This window comes from Notolabrus celidotus, chromosome 7, assembly GCF_009762535.1.
Source record: "Notolabrus celidotus isolate fNotCel1 chromosome 7, fNotCel1.pri, whole genome shotgun sequence".
NCBI classification, from domain to species: Eukaryota; Metazoa; Chordata; class Actinopteri; order Labriformes; family Labridae; genus Notolabrus; species Notolabrus celidotus.
This window is the reverse complement of record NC_048278.1, coordinates 22,748,253-22,762,974: the sequence shown is the minus strand read 5'-3', so window position 1 is coordinate 22,762,974 and position 14,722 is coordinate 22,748,253. Positions and strand designations below refer to the sequence as shown.

The window sequence follows — 14,722 nt, the reverse complement described above, 5'->3', positions numbered from 1 at the left end:
CAGCACAACAGTACAGCAGACCCAATTATGGGATATAGGAAATAGGTGGGTGTGTGGTCTGAAACACATCAAATAAAATACACAATCATGAGGGTGATAATCACAATATAACGTTAAGGCTAAGCAGAGACGTCCACCCGATCAATCTCCCACTTTATTACAATAACACTGTTGTGACAATTTGTTTTATTTACCAATTCCAAGCCTTGATTCATCTCCCACATTTTCACCATTAAACGTAAACAAAATGGGTAAATTCTTTAAAGATTATCCATTTTACTCATCAGAATAAAAATAACTTTTATTGATGAAGTGTACTAACACACACAAGGAACAATTATCTTTCTCACAACCTCCCACTGCATGTTTACGTGCTGTAAGTGAGGGAAAATATTCTTACAACATCTTTCGGTTTGTTAGTTATCATTCAGTTTACATAAGTGCAGAACTGTAATTAACATACTCTTATAGCATCAAAGGGGGTTTACTCTTAAACATAAGAGCGACCTCTGTCAGTGTTATATGGTATTTTGTCCTCAGATACATTTAGAGGGTTAAATACACACTAGGAGGTTATAAGAATAAATGTGGTCCAGTGAGACATGCTACATTTCTTTGTGGTATGTATTAGAGGTATTGAGTGGCATACAATGGATTTACTCAAGTAAAGCTATGTCAATACAGTACTTAATTATAAAGTAATTATCCATCTAAACCCATTGATCATTGAGGCTATTCAGAATAAAGCACACCACTAAGTACAGATTATATGAATGAAACAGCATTCTGTGGATGTCAGTGTTTTCAGCTGGCATTGACTGTCTCTCTCCTCTAATTCACCAGTTTGGAGTTTCTGTTTGCAAATCTGAATTCAGAGCCGTTCCAAACACAGAAATACAATCACTTCAGCACTGATGTCTTTACGGGTTGTGTATTTCTTCAGCTGGTAATGATGCAAACCCTCCTATAGCACACAGTCGTCTTCTCAGTTCTTATCAGATGAGGATTCCCACTCTGTGCTGAGGCTAGACGATGTCTCCATCACTAGCTTCTGTTGTGCTTCCCTACTGGACTCAGTATCTCTCAGACCATCTTCTCTAGATAAAGTTTTTTTGAAGTGTGTCATGACCTGTGACACACTGTGACAGTCCATTTATGAAAAGGGTGAATTGTTATACCTGCTTTTTAAAACTTTGTTTGCAAAAGAAAAATACCTTGAAAAAGATGACAGTAACAGTCAGAATAGTATACTACTGTAGAAATATTTCAACATAACAAGTATCTTCTGTTTTAGAGGGTCAGTTAAATGTTCATATATGACTGCCTGCTGTGAAAAAGGTGAAAAAATAAGACATGGAGTAGAAAATACAACAGTAAACATAGACAAACCGTATATAAGGAGTAACAGCTGATTAAAGAGTCAAACAGAAAGTCGGTACTTAGTCAAATCAAAGATAAGAAGAGTCCTTATATAGCACAAGTAAAATCAAGAAAAAGTATGATTAAAATGTCAGATAACAAAAGCTCAAATAACATCATGTAAGAAATGTGTATTGATTGAGAGAGAATAATGACATAAAGGATACACTTCGATCACCGAATACGTTTCATATCTTATAGTGTTTTTTAGGAAGAAGCAGAAAGAAAGCTAGTTATCTTGAAACTTTCCGTTTTGTTTGGACCACAAAGACACATTCACCTCCCAGGCTTTTACAAAAACGAAACCAAACTCCAAAAACATACAGGCCATGTGGGGTCAAGAGGTCGCCATTGTAAGATAGAGAAAATACTATGAAGCTAACACTACTTTTACAAGTAAGTAGGCCTCCTAAGAGGGTTTAGCTTTCCCCTCTTGTGCAAGTCAGTTCGTTTAAGTTGTAGAGTGGTAATGCAATTAACATATATTGAAAACTGTGTGGGTTTGAGGTGAAAGTTGATTTCATCAGAAGGAACGAGTTTCCTGTTTTCTTCTAACTACTCTAGAAAAGGCCGGAAGTCACTCTGAGGCACCTGGCCAAAGGTCACATCATAGGTCTGCAATCAATCCCCGATAACAGCAAAAAAGATATTCTTATCACAGCTGGGTATCTAAATAGCAAGTTATCTGAGATGTGTTGAAAGAAAAGAGTGTAGCTCAGTGATCTTTATTGTTCTCCCTGCCATTGAGGTTTATTTTAAGGAAAAAATAATATTGTGTTTTTTCCTCTCTGGCTTTGGCCTGCAGTGACTCGGACTGATCAACAGCAATGTGAGGCAGCATGCATACAGCAGGGACACTGCTTTGACTTTTTACTTTACCTCCATTCAATCTACTGACTATTTAAAATGTTGAGTTGAATAACTGTAGAACCTTGGTGTTTTTTTTTATTTTTTAATTGAAGTAAATGGTGGTCTGGTTCTGTTCTGACAGAATCTGAACATCTTGCAGAGGATGTTTGAGTGTTTGTTTTTATAAATGATACATGTAAAAAAAAAAAAAAAGATTTGAGGAGTAGTATCTTAATTCTTTAGTGTTATACCAAAGCTGGTCTCTATTTCAATTGAAAGGTATGGAAAAATAGCAATTCAATGTTTTATTTTTTGTAGTATGGTGTGAACAACTTCAATCAATCAGACTTTACTTGTAAAGCCCTTTTCATACAATGATATTGTAACAGAAAGCGCTGTAAATGAAAATAATAATAGGAATAATAAAATAGAATAAATTAAAAATACTAAAAAAACGAAGACCCCCTCCATCCCCCACCCCCAAACCCACTCCACAATCCATATGCAAGGTAACTTAACTTAACAGTTAACAGCTTGAACTTCTTTAACTTAAAAACTGTGTCAAATCTTTCAATTTAGAATTGATACTTTTCAACTATTTTAAGTTAAAAGCTACAAAAACAACAACTATCAGTTGCTATTTTTTTTTGTCCGCTGCTTTTGGTCCTAAGGTTGTTGTGACCAGCCACTGGTTAATTGACTGACAGGGATATTGTTTGCTGCCACTTTGTCATGACTGGACTGGTATGCCACATGTGTTTTATTATATATTATTATTCATTATTTTTAGGGGGTTTTAGCTTTGTTCACAAGCTCCAGGAAAGGGGATCTCCACTGCAAACAGACACTAGATGGCGGTATTGAGTGATAGTGTCACTAAAATGTAACTCATCTACAATGACGTCATGAGCCTATATAATGTTACAGTCTCAATAACTGCTTCACTAATGAGCATTTTGACACACGGGCAGAAGGCATGTCCCACCTAGTCAATGGGGACCTTAACAAAGTGACTGTCTTTCTCCCATTTTGTAACAAATGTTTTTTCTTTTTTTTGTCTTCTTATTTTCTTTATATACAAGATTAAGTCATATGATCAATTTTTGATGTTCAACTCAGTCAATTCTTCATGCTTAACCAGCTTTAACGGATGATCTTTGTACTGTAAACACGACACACGTTTACAAAGAACAACATTTATTCATATATCTACATTTGCAACTTGTCACAATCCAGTTATTTACAAGAATCAAGGGCACACAAATCAAAAGCAACGTGAAAAGCAATGACATAATCAGGAGAATGTAGAAATCACAAATATGGCACTGAGTGGTAAGAAAAAGTGTGATCAGTCAACGACAATCGTATGAAGCTTAAAGTGAAACAAAGGATATTCGACCCTCTTTCTGCTGTATTTCATTTATAGGATTTCAAAATGCAGGAATCTCTCAACCGTTTGTGTGAAGATGTTCAGTTCAGTACAACAATGCTACATCAATGGTTTTTACTGCACTTACATTTAATGGCTGCTTTAACTTTCATGCATTTGTATTAAAGGTTAGAAACCAAACCTGATAAACTCTGGTCTTTTTTAGAAGAAAAACCTAAGCTGTATCCCATGTCTGTCAATCAAAGTTTGCATTGTAAATAATGCTGGTGAGAGAGCCTGATTGCTCTACTTTCAAGTAATGTATGTCTATGTATGTGTGTGTGCAGGCTTTAAACCAGTTTAGTGCCACTAAGCAGTCCCAGTATGCCATTTATGACGACCCTTGGAAAAATCTTGTATCCCAGTTTTCCAGTGAAACAAAAGTATCCCATCAATTAAGTGGATTTGATCAGAGACACTGTCAAAAAGTACTTCAAAAATAGATGAAAATAACTGACAATAAGATAAGGTCATGTGCAAGGAACGGCACAATACTGACAATGTGCTGAAACACATTTTCTATCAATCTGTTTTGAACTAATTTTCTGACATTATGGAGTAGCATACGTTTTTAAGGATAAGTGCCCCCTCCAGTGGCTGCTGCGTGACTAAAATAACAGTCTGTCATGACAAGAACTGAGAGGCTGCAATGAGCTTCATCACTTTTACATGAAGTTTAAAGTGCTTAAGGCTGCTCTTCGGGTTTACTTCAGTTTATCTGGACATTTTTTTTCAAATGTCATTCCCAAAATCTAGATCTTTGCAAAGCTTACAACATCCACCGTTCACAATACTACATGTTACCAAATCCACCTTAGCTCGACAAAGCTCTGCTTACAAGCTGTAAGCATCTTTTTAAAAACCAGCATGACATCACAGATGGAGATAAATCTAAAGTAACCTCTCTGTAGCTTTAAGTAGATTCCATTGTAACATTCAACAAAGTGCTAACCAGCCCACTCACTCTAATCTAGTGACTATATTACAAATATTTTAAAATACTTAACATTAATGAAATACATTTAAGAGAGCCAATGTCCTACCAGTAGACAAAAGGCATGCAGTGCATTTCCAGAACACCTCTTATCTTTGTACATGACCCTTACATGCAGTGTTCAATACTGCAGCTGTGAGACATATAAAACCAAGGCCCCTTCTCTGACTGAGGCACTACCTCTGATAAAACCGTAAATCTACAAATCATATATCCTGTTAACAAGTAACAACTGGCTCCACTCCTTATTTACAGCACTGCATTTCTTTAACATGTACTGTATGGGAGCTACAATACATTTCAGAGGTATTGCTTCAGTCCATATAGGGCCACAAATCACTCTAAAAATAACTCTAAATTTATTATTTACATATCAGACTCTTTGTTCTGGACACATAAGCTGATTAGTGTATTTCTCTTCGTTGCTGGCGTCCAAACTGCAGAGTCCTGTGGGAAGAAAAAAATCATGCAAATACAATCCACAAGAGAGAATCAATAGAACTGATCAATAAACATATAAATATTTATGTGCTGCAACATCAGTGTTAAAAGTCTAATTGTGCTTACCTGGTACATCCTTCTTGCCTTTACAGATTCTGTTGAGGTTTTAGGTAAACAAACTGCACAAAAAAGAAAGAAGATTTAAGAACTGATGCAATAAAATGAAAATATAAAATGCTAAATTGCATCAGCTTCTCAAGAAAGTAGAGAAAAAACACCAGTGTTGCTCAACTCTAAGCTGCAGGTGAGAACACACAGACTTGGGCAAAGTGATTTTGTGTCTGCATGCTAACAAACTCACTCTGCAAATGTGTGGTAAAATTCTTCAAATGTTAACCATGTTTTAAAAAATAAAGTTCAATGAGTTAGCATGCTAGCAACTGCTGATTAACAGTGAACAAAATGTGCACTTACAGGTATCCTATGAGAAGTATTAAAGTATACAGTTTTTATGAAAACTGCAATATTCATAAATATAGTGGAGAAATCCCTAACTCAGAAAATATCAGGTTCAACCTCAGGGAACAATGACAGCGCAACATTTTTGTGCCAATACTGCCAACAGGGGATAAGATTTTCACCATATAAACAAAACTTTGACCTGATGATGGCCCTTGATAAAAAGGTCAGCAGAGATACTTTTACATTTGAGGGGAACATGAATGTTTGTTCCAAATGTCTGCCAAGTTAGCCAATTGTTGCAACTATCTAACTTCACCCAAAACAAATTTAAGAGGCTTCTGTACCGTTTCAAAAAATAAATTTCACAACATTGAAACAACATTGTGTAAAAAATTCCATCTCTGACCTGCCCCCGCAGTTTTTTTTCTCAAGTTGTGCCACAAAATATAGCACACTTCTCGTGAAAGATTATATCAAGTCAACACATACCACTTAGAGCAGCAAAAAGTCTTAGGGGTGCACAGTGTGCATGAGAGAACCACTATTTTCCCTGTTACAAGTCAGTGTAATCATCAGACTGATATTGAAGCTGTTATTTTAAGGTGAAATAGAGGCATAATGTTGCTTTTAATATTGATAAATCATAGTTGTGCTTGGTTGAACTGTATCCACTCACCAGCTCTCTCTCACTGCTTCAATGTCGCTTACGAGGTTCTGTGCTAAACAGATGCCGAATATCTGAAAAAAGATACATTTATGTTACACAGAGGTGAATTAAAGTTAATGGATAATAGTCTAAACCTTTTAAAATGTTCCTCACCTGTAGTAATGCGATCCCAATAAAGATGCCCGCCACCACTGTCAGGTTGTCTTGAAGCCACTTCTCAAACTGAGGAACGCAGCCTTTGATATAGATGAAGGTTCGCTGCTCAGAGTCCTGACAGCAAATTAAAATAAACACAAACTGTTATTATGGCCTAACAGCCGAGTACAGGTGCAATGTTTTGGCTCTTACTTTTATTATACCCTTTAAAAAGTTGTAGATCTAACAGCTACTGTATCCAATCACTATGGGATTTATCTAAGACCAGAAAATTGTATTTTTCGGTGGTAGCACATGATTTTCTTTCCATCCTGTGGTCTCCACATAAGCTCTTCACAATTAAATCCTTCTGAAATAATGTTTCCTACTTGTAAACACGCACTCAGGCCACAGTTTTCCTCTTTTGATTCTTGTTAAAACTGGTTCTCTCTGGCTTTTTCCTCCCATTTTAGGTAAAAAAACAAAACAAACCGAGCCTTTCCCTTACATTATACTACTATGAAGTAAGGCCAGAGCTAATGATGGGGGAGGGGGTCCAATTCCTTGTGCATTTTTACAGCATGAGTAATACCACACAGCCCAAAGTGCTGATGGGGAGCCAGCTGCTGTATTTTGAAGGAATTAGAGTTTGGAAACACACAGAAAGAGGAATATTGTACTCTGGGTGGAGTACCTCATGACATCATGCAGCCAAACAAACTTGCCTGAGTCAAAAAAAAGAAGGCAATTTCTGTTCCTCATCTGGAAGTACGCAGTTCTATAAAACAGCATGAGCATAACCTCTCTAAATGAAAGTGTCAGTAAGCCACTCACCGTTTTCGCTCTGATGTCGTAGCCACACTGAGTGTTGATAACATCCTCCTGCAAAGAGACGGAAATTAGTTCATGTTTATTTTTTTCAAAAGTTGAATTATTTTTAGACATTAATCATTTTGCTGTTTGTTCAATAAGGCACTTCTAATTCTGATTCTTAAGACACTGAGATAAACTGGGAGGGTGTCAAAAACATGAATACTGCTTGTTCACTAGACTTTAGTTTCATTTTTGTATGAAGAAGTAAATGTGCAGAGTTAAATGTTCACACCCATTTACAACCACAAGAAGAACCCTGCTGTCCGCAACGTTGCTAGTGTGTGTTTGGCGACCAGATGTGAATTGGACAGCAGTGAACTCTCTGAACCTTTTTTCAAACTGCACAGATCAGCACTGTGGACATGAGACTCACAACTTCAATTTGGGTCAGACTTAGGTCAGTCGAATGTGGGCTTAAAACCTCACTAAAACCTTACGGCTGTGAGGTTTGATTTTCTACATGTAAGAATCATTTCACCATCTGTATCAAGTCCATAAACAATGACAAAAAGCTAGGTTCATCTTTTCCCCAAGGAATACATTAATTACTACATATCATGGGCTATTTGTGCCTGTTTGAGTAGAATTTACAGATAACTACAGCACTAAAACACATAGGGAATTTTGACTCTTTTTTTTTTAAAGTATAAGCTCTGTTTGATAGTTCTTTTTTCATTTTGTCAAACCAAAAAGAACAAAACAGGCTTTGGTGTCATTGCCACTGACAATCTGGGGATCTCCATTTGGTGTTTTTATGGTATATATTTGAGTATCTTAACTATTTATGATGTATTTGGTGACAGGAAGAAAATGAGTAATTTCTAAATTTCTAGCCATATTCTTCAGGTGTTGGGTTATGCTTAATGTAGAACTCTGAAACTTCTCTGTATAGAACTATCAGTGTAATTTTTTTAGGGAACCAAATTCTGTAGTTAAAGATAATCATGTCTTCACTCTGAAGTGATGCATCATGTGTTATTCAACTCCCTATATATTTAGCATTTTTTTCTACTATCTGTTGTGAAGTGTTGCTCACAGAGAGGTTGACCTTGGTGGAACAGGATGTCCTACAGTCAGCAAATAAAAAACATTCTTATGCAACTCTCGTTACAGTGAAGCACGGCTGTTTTTGCTGAAGTAGAACTCTGTGACTGCTTTGCACGGAGAGCAGCAGTCAGAGCATTTTTCTGGCCATGGTCAAGATAACTCCTCCCAGCTGCTCTCAGACTTTGCAGTGTTGGCAGAGTCAGAGAGGACTAAACACTGAGGCCTGGATGTCCTGTTGGAAGTCAGCCATGACAGTGGACTGCCTGGGGCAGCCTTCTGGAGGACACAGATAACCCTGCTATCCGTCACAGAGAAAACCTGTCCTATTTTCTCTTCACATTCCAGCACTTAAAGGTTCCAGTATGTTAGAATGTGGCCTTCTCAATCTGAACTCAAAGACATGAAAACTCCCACATTACGCCAATGGGCTTGTTGGGGGTTACCATAAATGGGAATGAATTGGCTGTGAGTTTCAAAATGTAGTTGTAGGGAGTTTTTGGGAGGACATACCGCTGGGTCTTTGGTGCAGCAGGAGAAGGGAACGCCACACTTCTCACGACTTGGGTTTGAATCAGTGCAGTTAAAGTAGATGTTCAAATTCCAGTCGTCGGCTCCAAAAGCTCCACAGCACTCCCACTATGAAGTTAAACAGACATAAAAACACATATATATGTCAACATTGTCCCACTGGCAGGAAGAACCATGATTACGTCTAGGTATAGCCAAGAGTGAAATCAGAACAGTGAATGAGTTAACACTGCGCTCACATATTCCTGAGTGAAGTCTATCAGGTTCTGCAGATCAATGTCATCTCTGTAGGCCCGAATGTTGTTGTTAATGAAAAAGTTGAGCTGGTCCTTGATCCAATCTTTGAAGACAAAGGCTAGAACTCCTGCAGTCAGCTCCAGGAAAAAGATGATACCCAGGAACACAGAGAACTGAAACACATAAACAGATTAAGCTTTCTGAATTTAACAAATATTATGAGACAAAGTCTGAAAGATCTTTTGTTGTTTAAAAAAGAAACCTACAAATTTGAGCAAGAAAGAGTTCTCTCGCAGTGCTCCGATGCATCCAGCGAATCCAAGGATGAACATCACACCACCCACCACCAAGAAGAGCCAGACTGGGTCAAAACCACCCAAGTCTGTGATGGACGAGATGTTGGAGAGAACGCCCTGAAAACAGAGATATGGGTTAGAGGCTTCAGAAGTTACCAGAAAAACAGTTAAAAGTTTGACCAAACTCCTTGCCTCTAAGAGCCTAATCAAAGCAGGTAATGTGCAATCTGCAAATTTCCAAGCTACTCCTTCTTCCCAAGCCACATATAGTACTTTAAAATAAGTTGAGCTTCAATGAAAAGTTGGGAAACTAACTGATATAAAATGAACTACTAACTAATTAATATATTTGCTTACTGTAATCATTACAAAAGAATTAGATGAAAAGACTGACACCACTTTTAGGATGTGGAGCTAGCTAGTTTAGCTTAGAATAAAGACTGAAATCAGGGGGGGACAACTAGACTGACTTTGTCCAAAGGTGTAAAAACATCCTACACAACTTATTCAGTTATCAACATGTTGCAACTTATCTGTTTTGTTCTGAAAAATAAGAGTAACGACAAAACCATGTGGTTTTATAGAGGTTACTTAAGTAGCTACCTTGCAACTTTTCCAAGTAAGAAAGCACCAAGAACATAAATACCCATGAACAACAGTAAACTATTGTTTTTAGACATGAGATTGAGCAAAACGGTGTTAGTTATGCTGCAGAGGTCAAAGTGGGATATTTATTTTTAGCTTTGGAGTCTTTAATGAGTTAAATATTTAGTTAGTTTTGAGCTAGTTGCCAATGCTAGCTGCTGTTAATGCCCTTTCAATGTTAATGCTAGGCTAAGCTCACTGCTGTTTCCAGTTTCATACTCACATAAGAGAAAGGTGCCATTTTTCTCTTCCAAACTGCCACAGAGGATAGAAACTTTTATGAATCTTAGAATTTCATAACTTTGTCTAATAATCTAAAAAAAAAATTGTTAAAAAAATCCACATTTTCTCTGGCCCTAGCTCTTCACATGTGAGGAGCTGCACTCTTCTCTTGTTTAATATTGTTGTAAACTGAATCTTTTTGCGCTTCGAACTGTTGGTCTGACAAAAAGAAGACTCAGAAACTCTCACTCTGGGTCTTACAGAATGCATGTGTTGCTATCTTCTGACATTTTATTGACAAAACAATGAATAGAGCACTCAACATAATGATTATTGGATTCAGGGATGACAAAACAATACGTTGTAGCCGTTCTTCAAGGATAGAGCAATAATATTGAGAAATGAGCCCGATCTTTAAAGGGTTATACAGTGAATGTGAAGACATTTAAACCTCACTGGACTGTCTATCCCCCTTTCACACCCCTGATTCTGAGAATACACAATGACTGAATCTGTGAAATGCATCAGATCGTCTCTGCTGTCCATTGTTCAGAGGGCGTCCCACCGGAAAGCATGACATTCCTTTCTGATTCAGTAAAGCCACAGGCAGCATTACAAGCAGACAGATGGATATAAACATCAGGACCTGAATGTAAATGATCTGCTGAGTTTATGGCTTATTCTAAAGGTGTCCAGATATAAATAGATTTGTACAATACACTGATTCATGCACATTAAACTCACCTTTTCACTCCATGCCCACAACCCAATGCCAAGGAACGCCACTCCAAGAAACTAAAAAGAGACAGACAGAGAAGACAGAAAGAGGATTATTTCACTGTGAATGCAACATGTAGTCATTACACAGAAGCACTGAGACAAACCACACACAGATTTTCCTGGCAGCCGTCCATTACTAAATATTTCTCATCTCAGTCTGCAGAATCAGCAGGGACTCCCACATTAGAAAGCATCTTATAACAGCTTGGACACATTCTGACTGTACAAGTTTCCACCTACTGTGTAAAAGTTTAAAACCACATCAAAGAGTCCTGAAAAAGACGGCAGTCAAGGCAATGGCAGCCTCTTTGCATCCGGCTGAAAATCTTCTATTTTAATTCAGAGAGGACTAACTTTATGTCTACAAATAGTAAACTTAAAGGAAACAGTCAGAGAATCTCTCATTCAGGGGTCTCTTTAGCCGGTTTAAGAATTACTATTTTTCATAATTTTCTGAATCTTTTTACAACAAAAACACAACACTACACTGCATGTTGAACACCCACAGACACTTAAATAAAATTAGATGAAATGAGCCTCTGCTTGGTGAAAAGCGAAACTTCACTGTAGGTTTGTAACTCCTTTGTAAGTAATAAAATGTGTTATTGGAGGGCTCATGTTTATTGGACAAAATAGTTAAACGAAGAAAAAAATGACATGAAAACCAAGTAAAAAATCACAAGAGACTGTAAAAAGCCCAAGAACAATTTATTGGACCTCTGTTGTATACTTGCTTTCATACTCTTTAAACATGGTTCAAACATCATAGACTGCACATTGTACGATTAATTTAGCCTTTATAAATCAGCCGAGGATGCCATTAAAGAGCGCCATAATAGGATAAAATAACTTGTAACATGAATAAAAATGCAGCAAACACACACAACAACCTTAACAACTACTACACTAACAAAGATTGATGTTATCTAAGAGGGACCTCTAACTCAGACTTCATGTTAGACCCGTTTAAAGACGGATCCCAGTGAAGGATTTTCTCCACCAGAAAAATATAAAGCACTCTGCAGATTAACTAAAAGCACAGAGGAGCAGATGCTCCCAACACAGTTCATTTCCTCTCATCATATATGAATGTTGACAGGATCAGAGGGTTCAATGACTGCCTGGTTGGCTGAGAGCCTCAGAGAGAGGCCTGACAGGTGGCCTTTGTCCTCAGAGCTCCGTAAAAGGCCACAGACATACGGTAGGTGGTCCAAACATCTCAAAAAAGGCAGCGATGATACCATGAGACTTTAACAATCTATAAAACATGTTGTGTTGTCAAGAGAGGGACAGTTCTTTAAATGTCGACCTGTTATTCAGTTTCCAGAGAAGATATTTTGACATGTGGCAGAAAATCTTAAGAATGTGAGCTAAAAAAAGTAAAAAGACTGGTTTTGATTTAGCTGCCCCAGTTTTAGAGTTCTGGAACTGTATGAAAAACTTGACAATTTTTATAATTATATTTATTAAGTTATATTTTTGGGCTTTTTCACCTTGAGTTGATAGGACAGCTGAAGAGAGACAGGAAACTTTGGGAGCAGTGGGCGGGGGAAGACATGCAGCAAATGGTCGCGGCAGGGAGTCAAGCCGGCGACCTCTGTGACAAGGGCTATGGCCTCTGTATATGGGGCGCGCCAAGACCGCTAGGCCAATGGCAACTCAACATAAATCATTATTAATGTCTCTGATAATATTAACACCACCTTTTTTTTCTTTTGCTCACCTACCCCACAATTTAATCAGTTTACGGTACGGGTAGATTCACAGCTCAAATAGTAAATCCGTTTAAGTTTACTGTCTAACAGTTAGTTCAGGTTCCTGTGAGAAGCTCTCAGTTTTGGCACCCCCTCTGGACAAAGTGGTACCTTACACATCTCTGCCTAATCTTTTGTTCATGTGGCAGTAGTGTTTTGTGACAAATAATCTCATCCTGTTTTCTTTTAACAGTGAAATAAATCACTCTGTGGGAATATGTGCGAATGAAAAAGTCATAGGGTTGTTTCTTCAGCCTCCCGTAATCGGCGGATCGGACATCCCACCCGTAAAAATTACAACAAAGAAATCATTCATCTTTTTCACTGAAGGTCTTCTGTGTTGTGTTGGGTCCTAAAGAGGCATCACTGTTCATTTTAGTGCGAGTCATAATCAATCAAAAAACTCCTTACAGTAGCTTTAAGCTATCATTGAAGGTCTAATCCACATCTTCCATTTATCCTGTCAGCAGTTATTATAGAATAATAAGTCATTTAATCAGCTGGTGTATTAGAGGAAAAAAAGTTGCCAGTAAAATGAAGATTTCAAAGCTTTGCTGGTTTCAGCTTCTTAAATGTGAGATGGTACTGCTTTCTTTTGTTATGAGACCGAATAAAGAGTTTCCACTTGGGCTCTAGACTATCGGGTGGACTTGAAGGCAAATTTGACAGTGTTATTTTTTCTTTTCAATTATGACACCCGTTTTTAATATTTTTACATTGAAAATAGTATATTTTCTCTCACATGTAATTGTTAGGGAACATCTGTTCATTACAGCCCTTAATACTTCAATTGCTATTAATGGATGACATTGCTAAGCCATGCTGTATCCTTAATAACCCCTCTTCTCCACAGTAAACACCTAAAATAATACCCCAACAGGCTAAAACTGGTAACTAGAGGCCTATGGTACATCCAGGTGTCAAAACAGGGGTTACTGGTGAGTCCAGAGCACAAAGGGAGAGGTTTTTTTATCCACGTTATTTCAGTCCAAACATGACTGTCATGAATGATAATGACTGTATACTGGAAAAACTGTCTGCCCTGACACAGACAATAAACCATCCCTGCACAGTATACCCTGATGTAAACAATGTGAACCCTCCATCAGTGCTCCTTCTCTATGCTGCTGTCTTCACAAAAACAAAGCGTGCTGCTGATAGGTGACAGCAAGAACAAGTGCAGAGCAGCAGTGAGCTCACAGGGATGAAATCATCATGTCTCCAATGAAAACCAACAGGAGAGGGAGTAAAGAGAAAACGACACTGCTTTCACTGATTCATAAATCCAAAGCTGATGTTGTTGGAGAACAAAAACAAGACATGTCAGTGAATTAATCTGAGGCCTAAATATAAATTTTAAAAAAACAGCAAACAGTGAACTTACCCAGAATATAATGTTGAACCCGAAAATGAAATACTTGATGCAGCAGCTCACTTCATGAGCCTTGAAATGCTTTCCTGACATCATCTGGATGGCTTTTTGTGTTCAGACGCTGCCCGCAGTGGCAAAGAATCACATCTATGGTCCTCTTCTGTTTGACAGCCGGGTTATCAGGCTGGAAACACCTTTTTTTCCTCCTTCTAGCCTATTTATAAGGCTTCACAAACGCGCTGTTAGTTGTTTCTACCGTCTCATTGTAAATATGATCGTGTGTTTCCGGTGACAAGGAGAGACCGCAGAATATCGCTCCGTATGTCACTGTCAGCAGAAATATCAATTTATTCCTTATCAGATCCTCCTGACGCGTAACGGGAGGAGAGATCCGCACAAGTCAACCAGATTAAGGCCGATGGTCCTCTATCTATCTGACCCATTATCTAGACATGGCTGTAGGCTGAGTGACGTGAGAGGGAACCAATCAGACTCTTAAGTGGGGTACAAGAGGCGGGACTTCCTCCAGCGGTGGGTGTCACTGCCCTCAAATGACCATAAAATAAATTATG

At 37.9% G+C, this 14,722-nt stretch overlaps 1 protein-coding gene across 1 annotated transcript; it reads right to left on the bottom strand.

Moving 5' to 3' along the window:
• Positions 1 to 3,448: 3,448 nt before the first annotated feature.
• On the bottom strand, positions 3,449 to 14,601 carry LOC117816522 (tetraspanin-5). The gene is made up of 10 exons (XM_034688826.1): positions 14,163 to 14,601; positions 10,989 to 11,039; positions 9,348 to 9,494; positions 9,084 to 9,254; positions 8,827 to 8,952; positions 7,231 to 7,278; positions 6,415 to 6,531; positions 6,271 to 6,332; positions 5,259 to 5,311; positions 3,449 to 5,138 (listed from the first exon to the last, which is right to left on the bottom strand). The coding sequence occupies exons 1-9, from the start codon at positions 14,244 to 14,246 to the stop codon at positions 5,299 to 5,301; spliced, it is 819 nt and encodes a 272-aa protein (XP_034544717.1). The 5' UTR covers positions 14,247 to 14,601; the 3' UTR covers positions 3,449 to 5,138; positions 5,259 to 5,298.
• Positions 14,602 to 14,722: the final 121 nt, after the last annotated feature.

Bases quoted from the DNA above. Each gene is read 5' to 3' on its own strand.
- LOC117816522 (XM_034688826.1), bottom strand. From the start codon at position 14,246: ATGATGTCAGGAAAGCATTTCAAGGCTCATGAAGTGAGCTGCTGCATC. The intron at 8,953-9,083 runs GTGAGCGCAGTG...TTAACTTCATAG, and splicing joins TAGACTTCACTCAGGAATAT to TGGGAGTGCTGTGGAGCTTT. The intron at 6,333-6,414 runs GTGAGGAACATT...ATCTTTTTTCAG, and splicing joins TTGGGATCGCATTACTACAG to ATATTCGGCATCTGTTTAGC.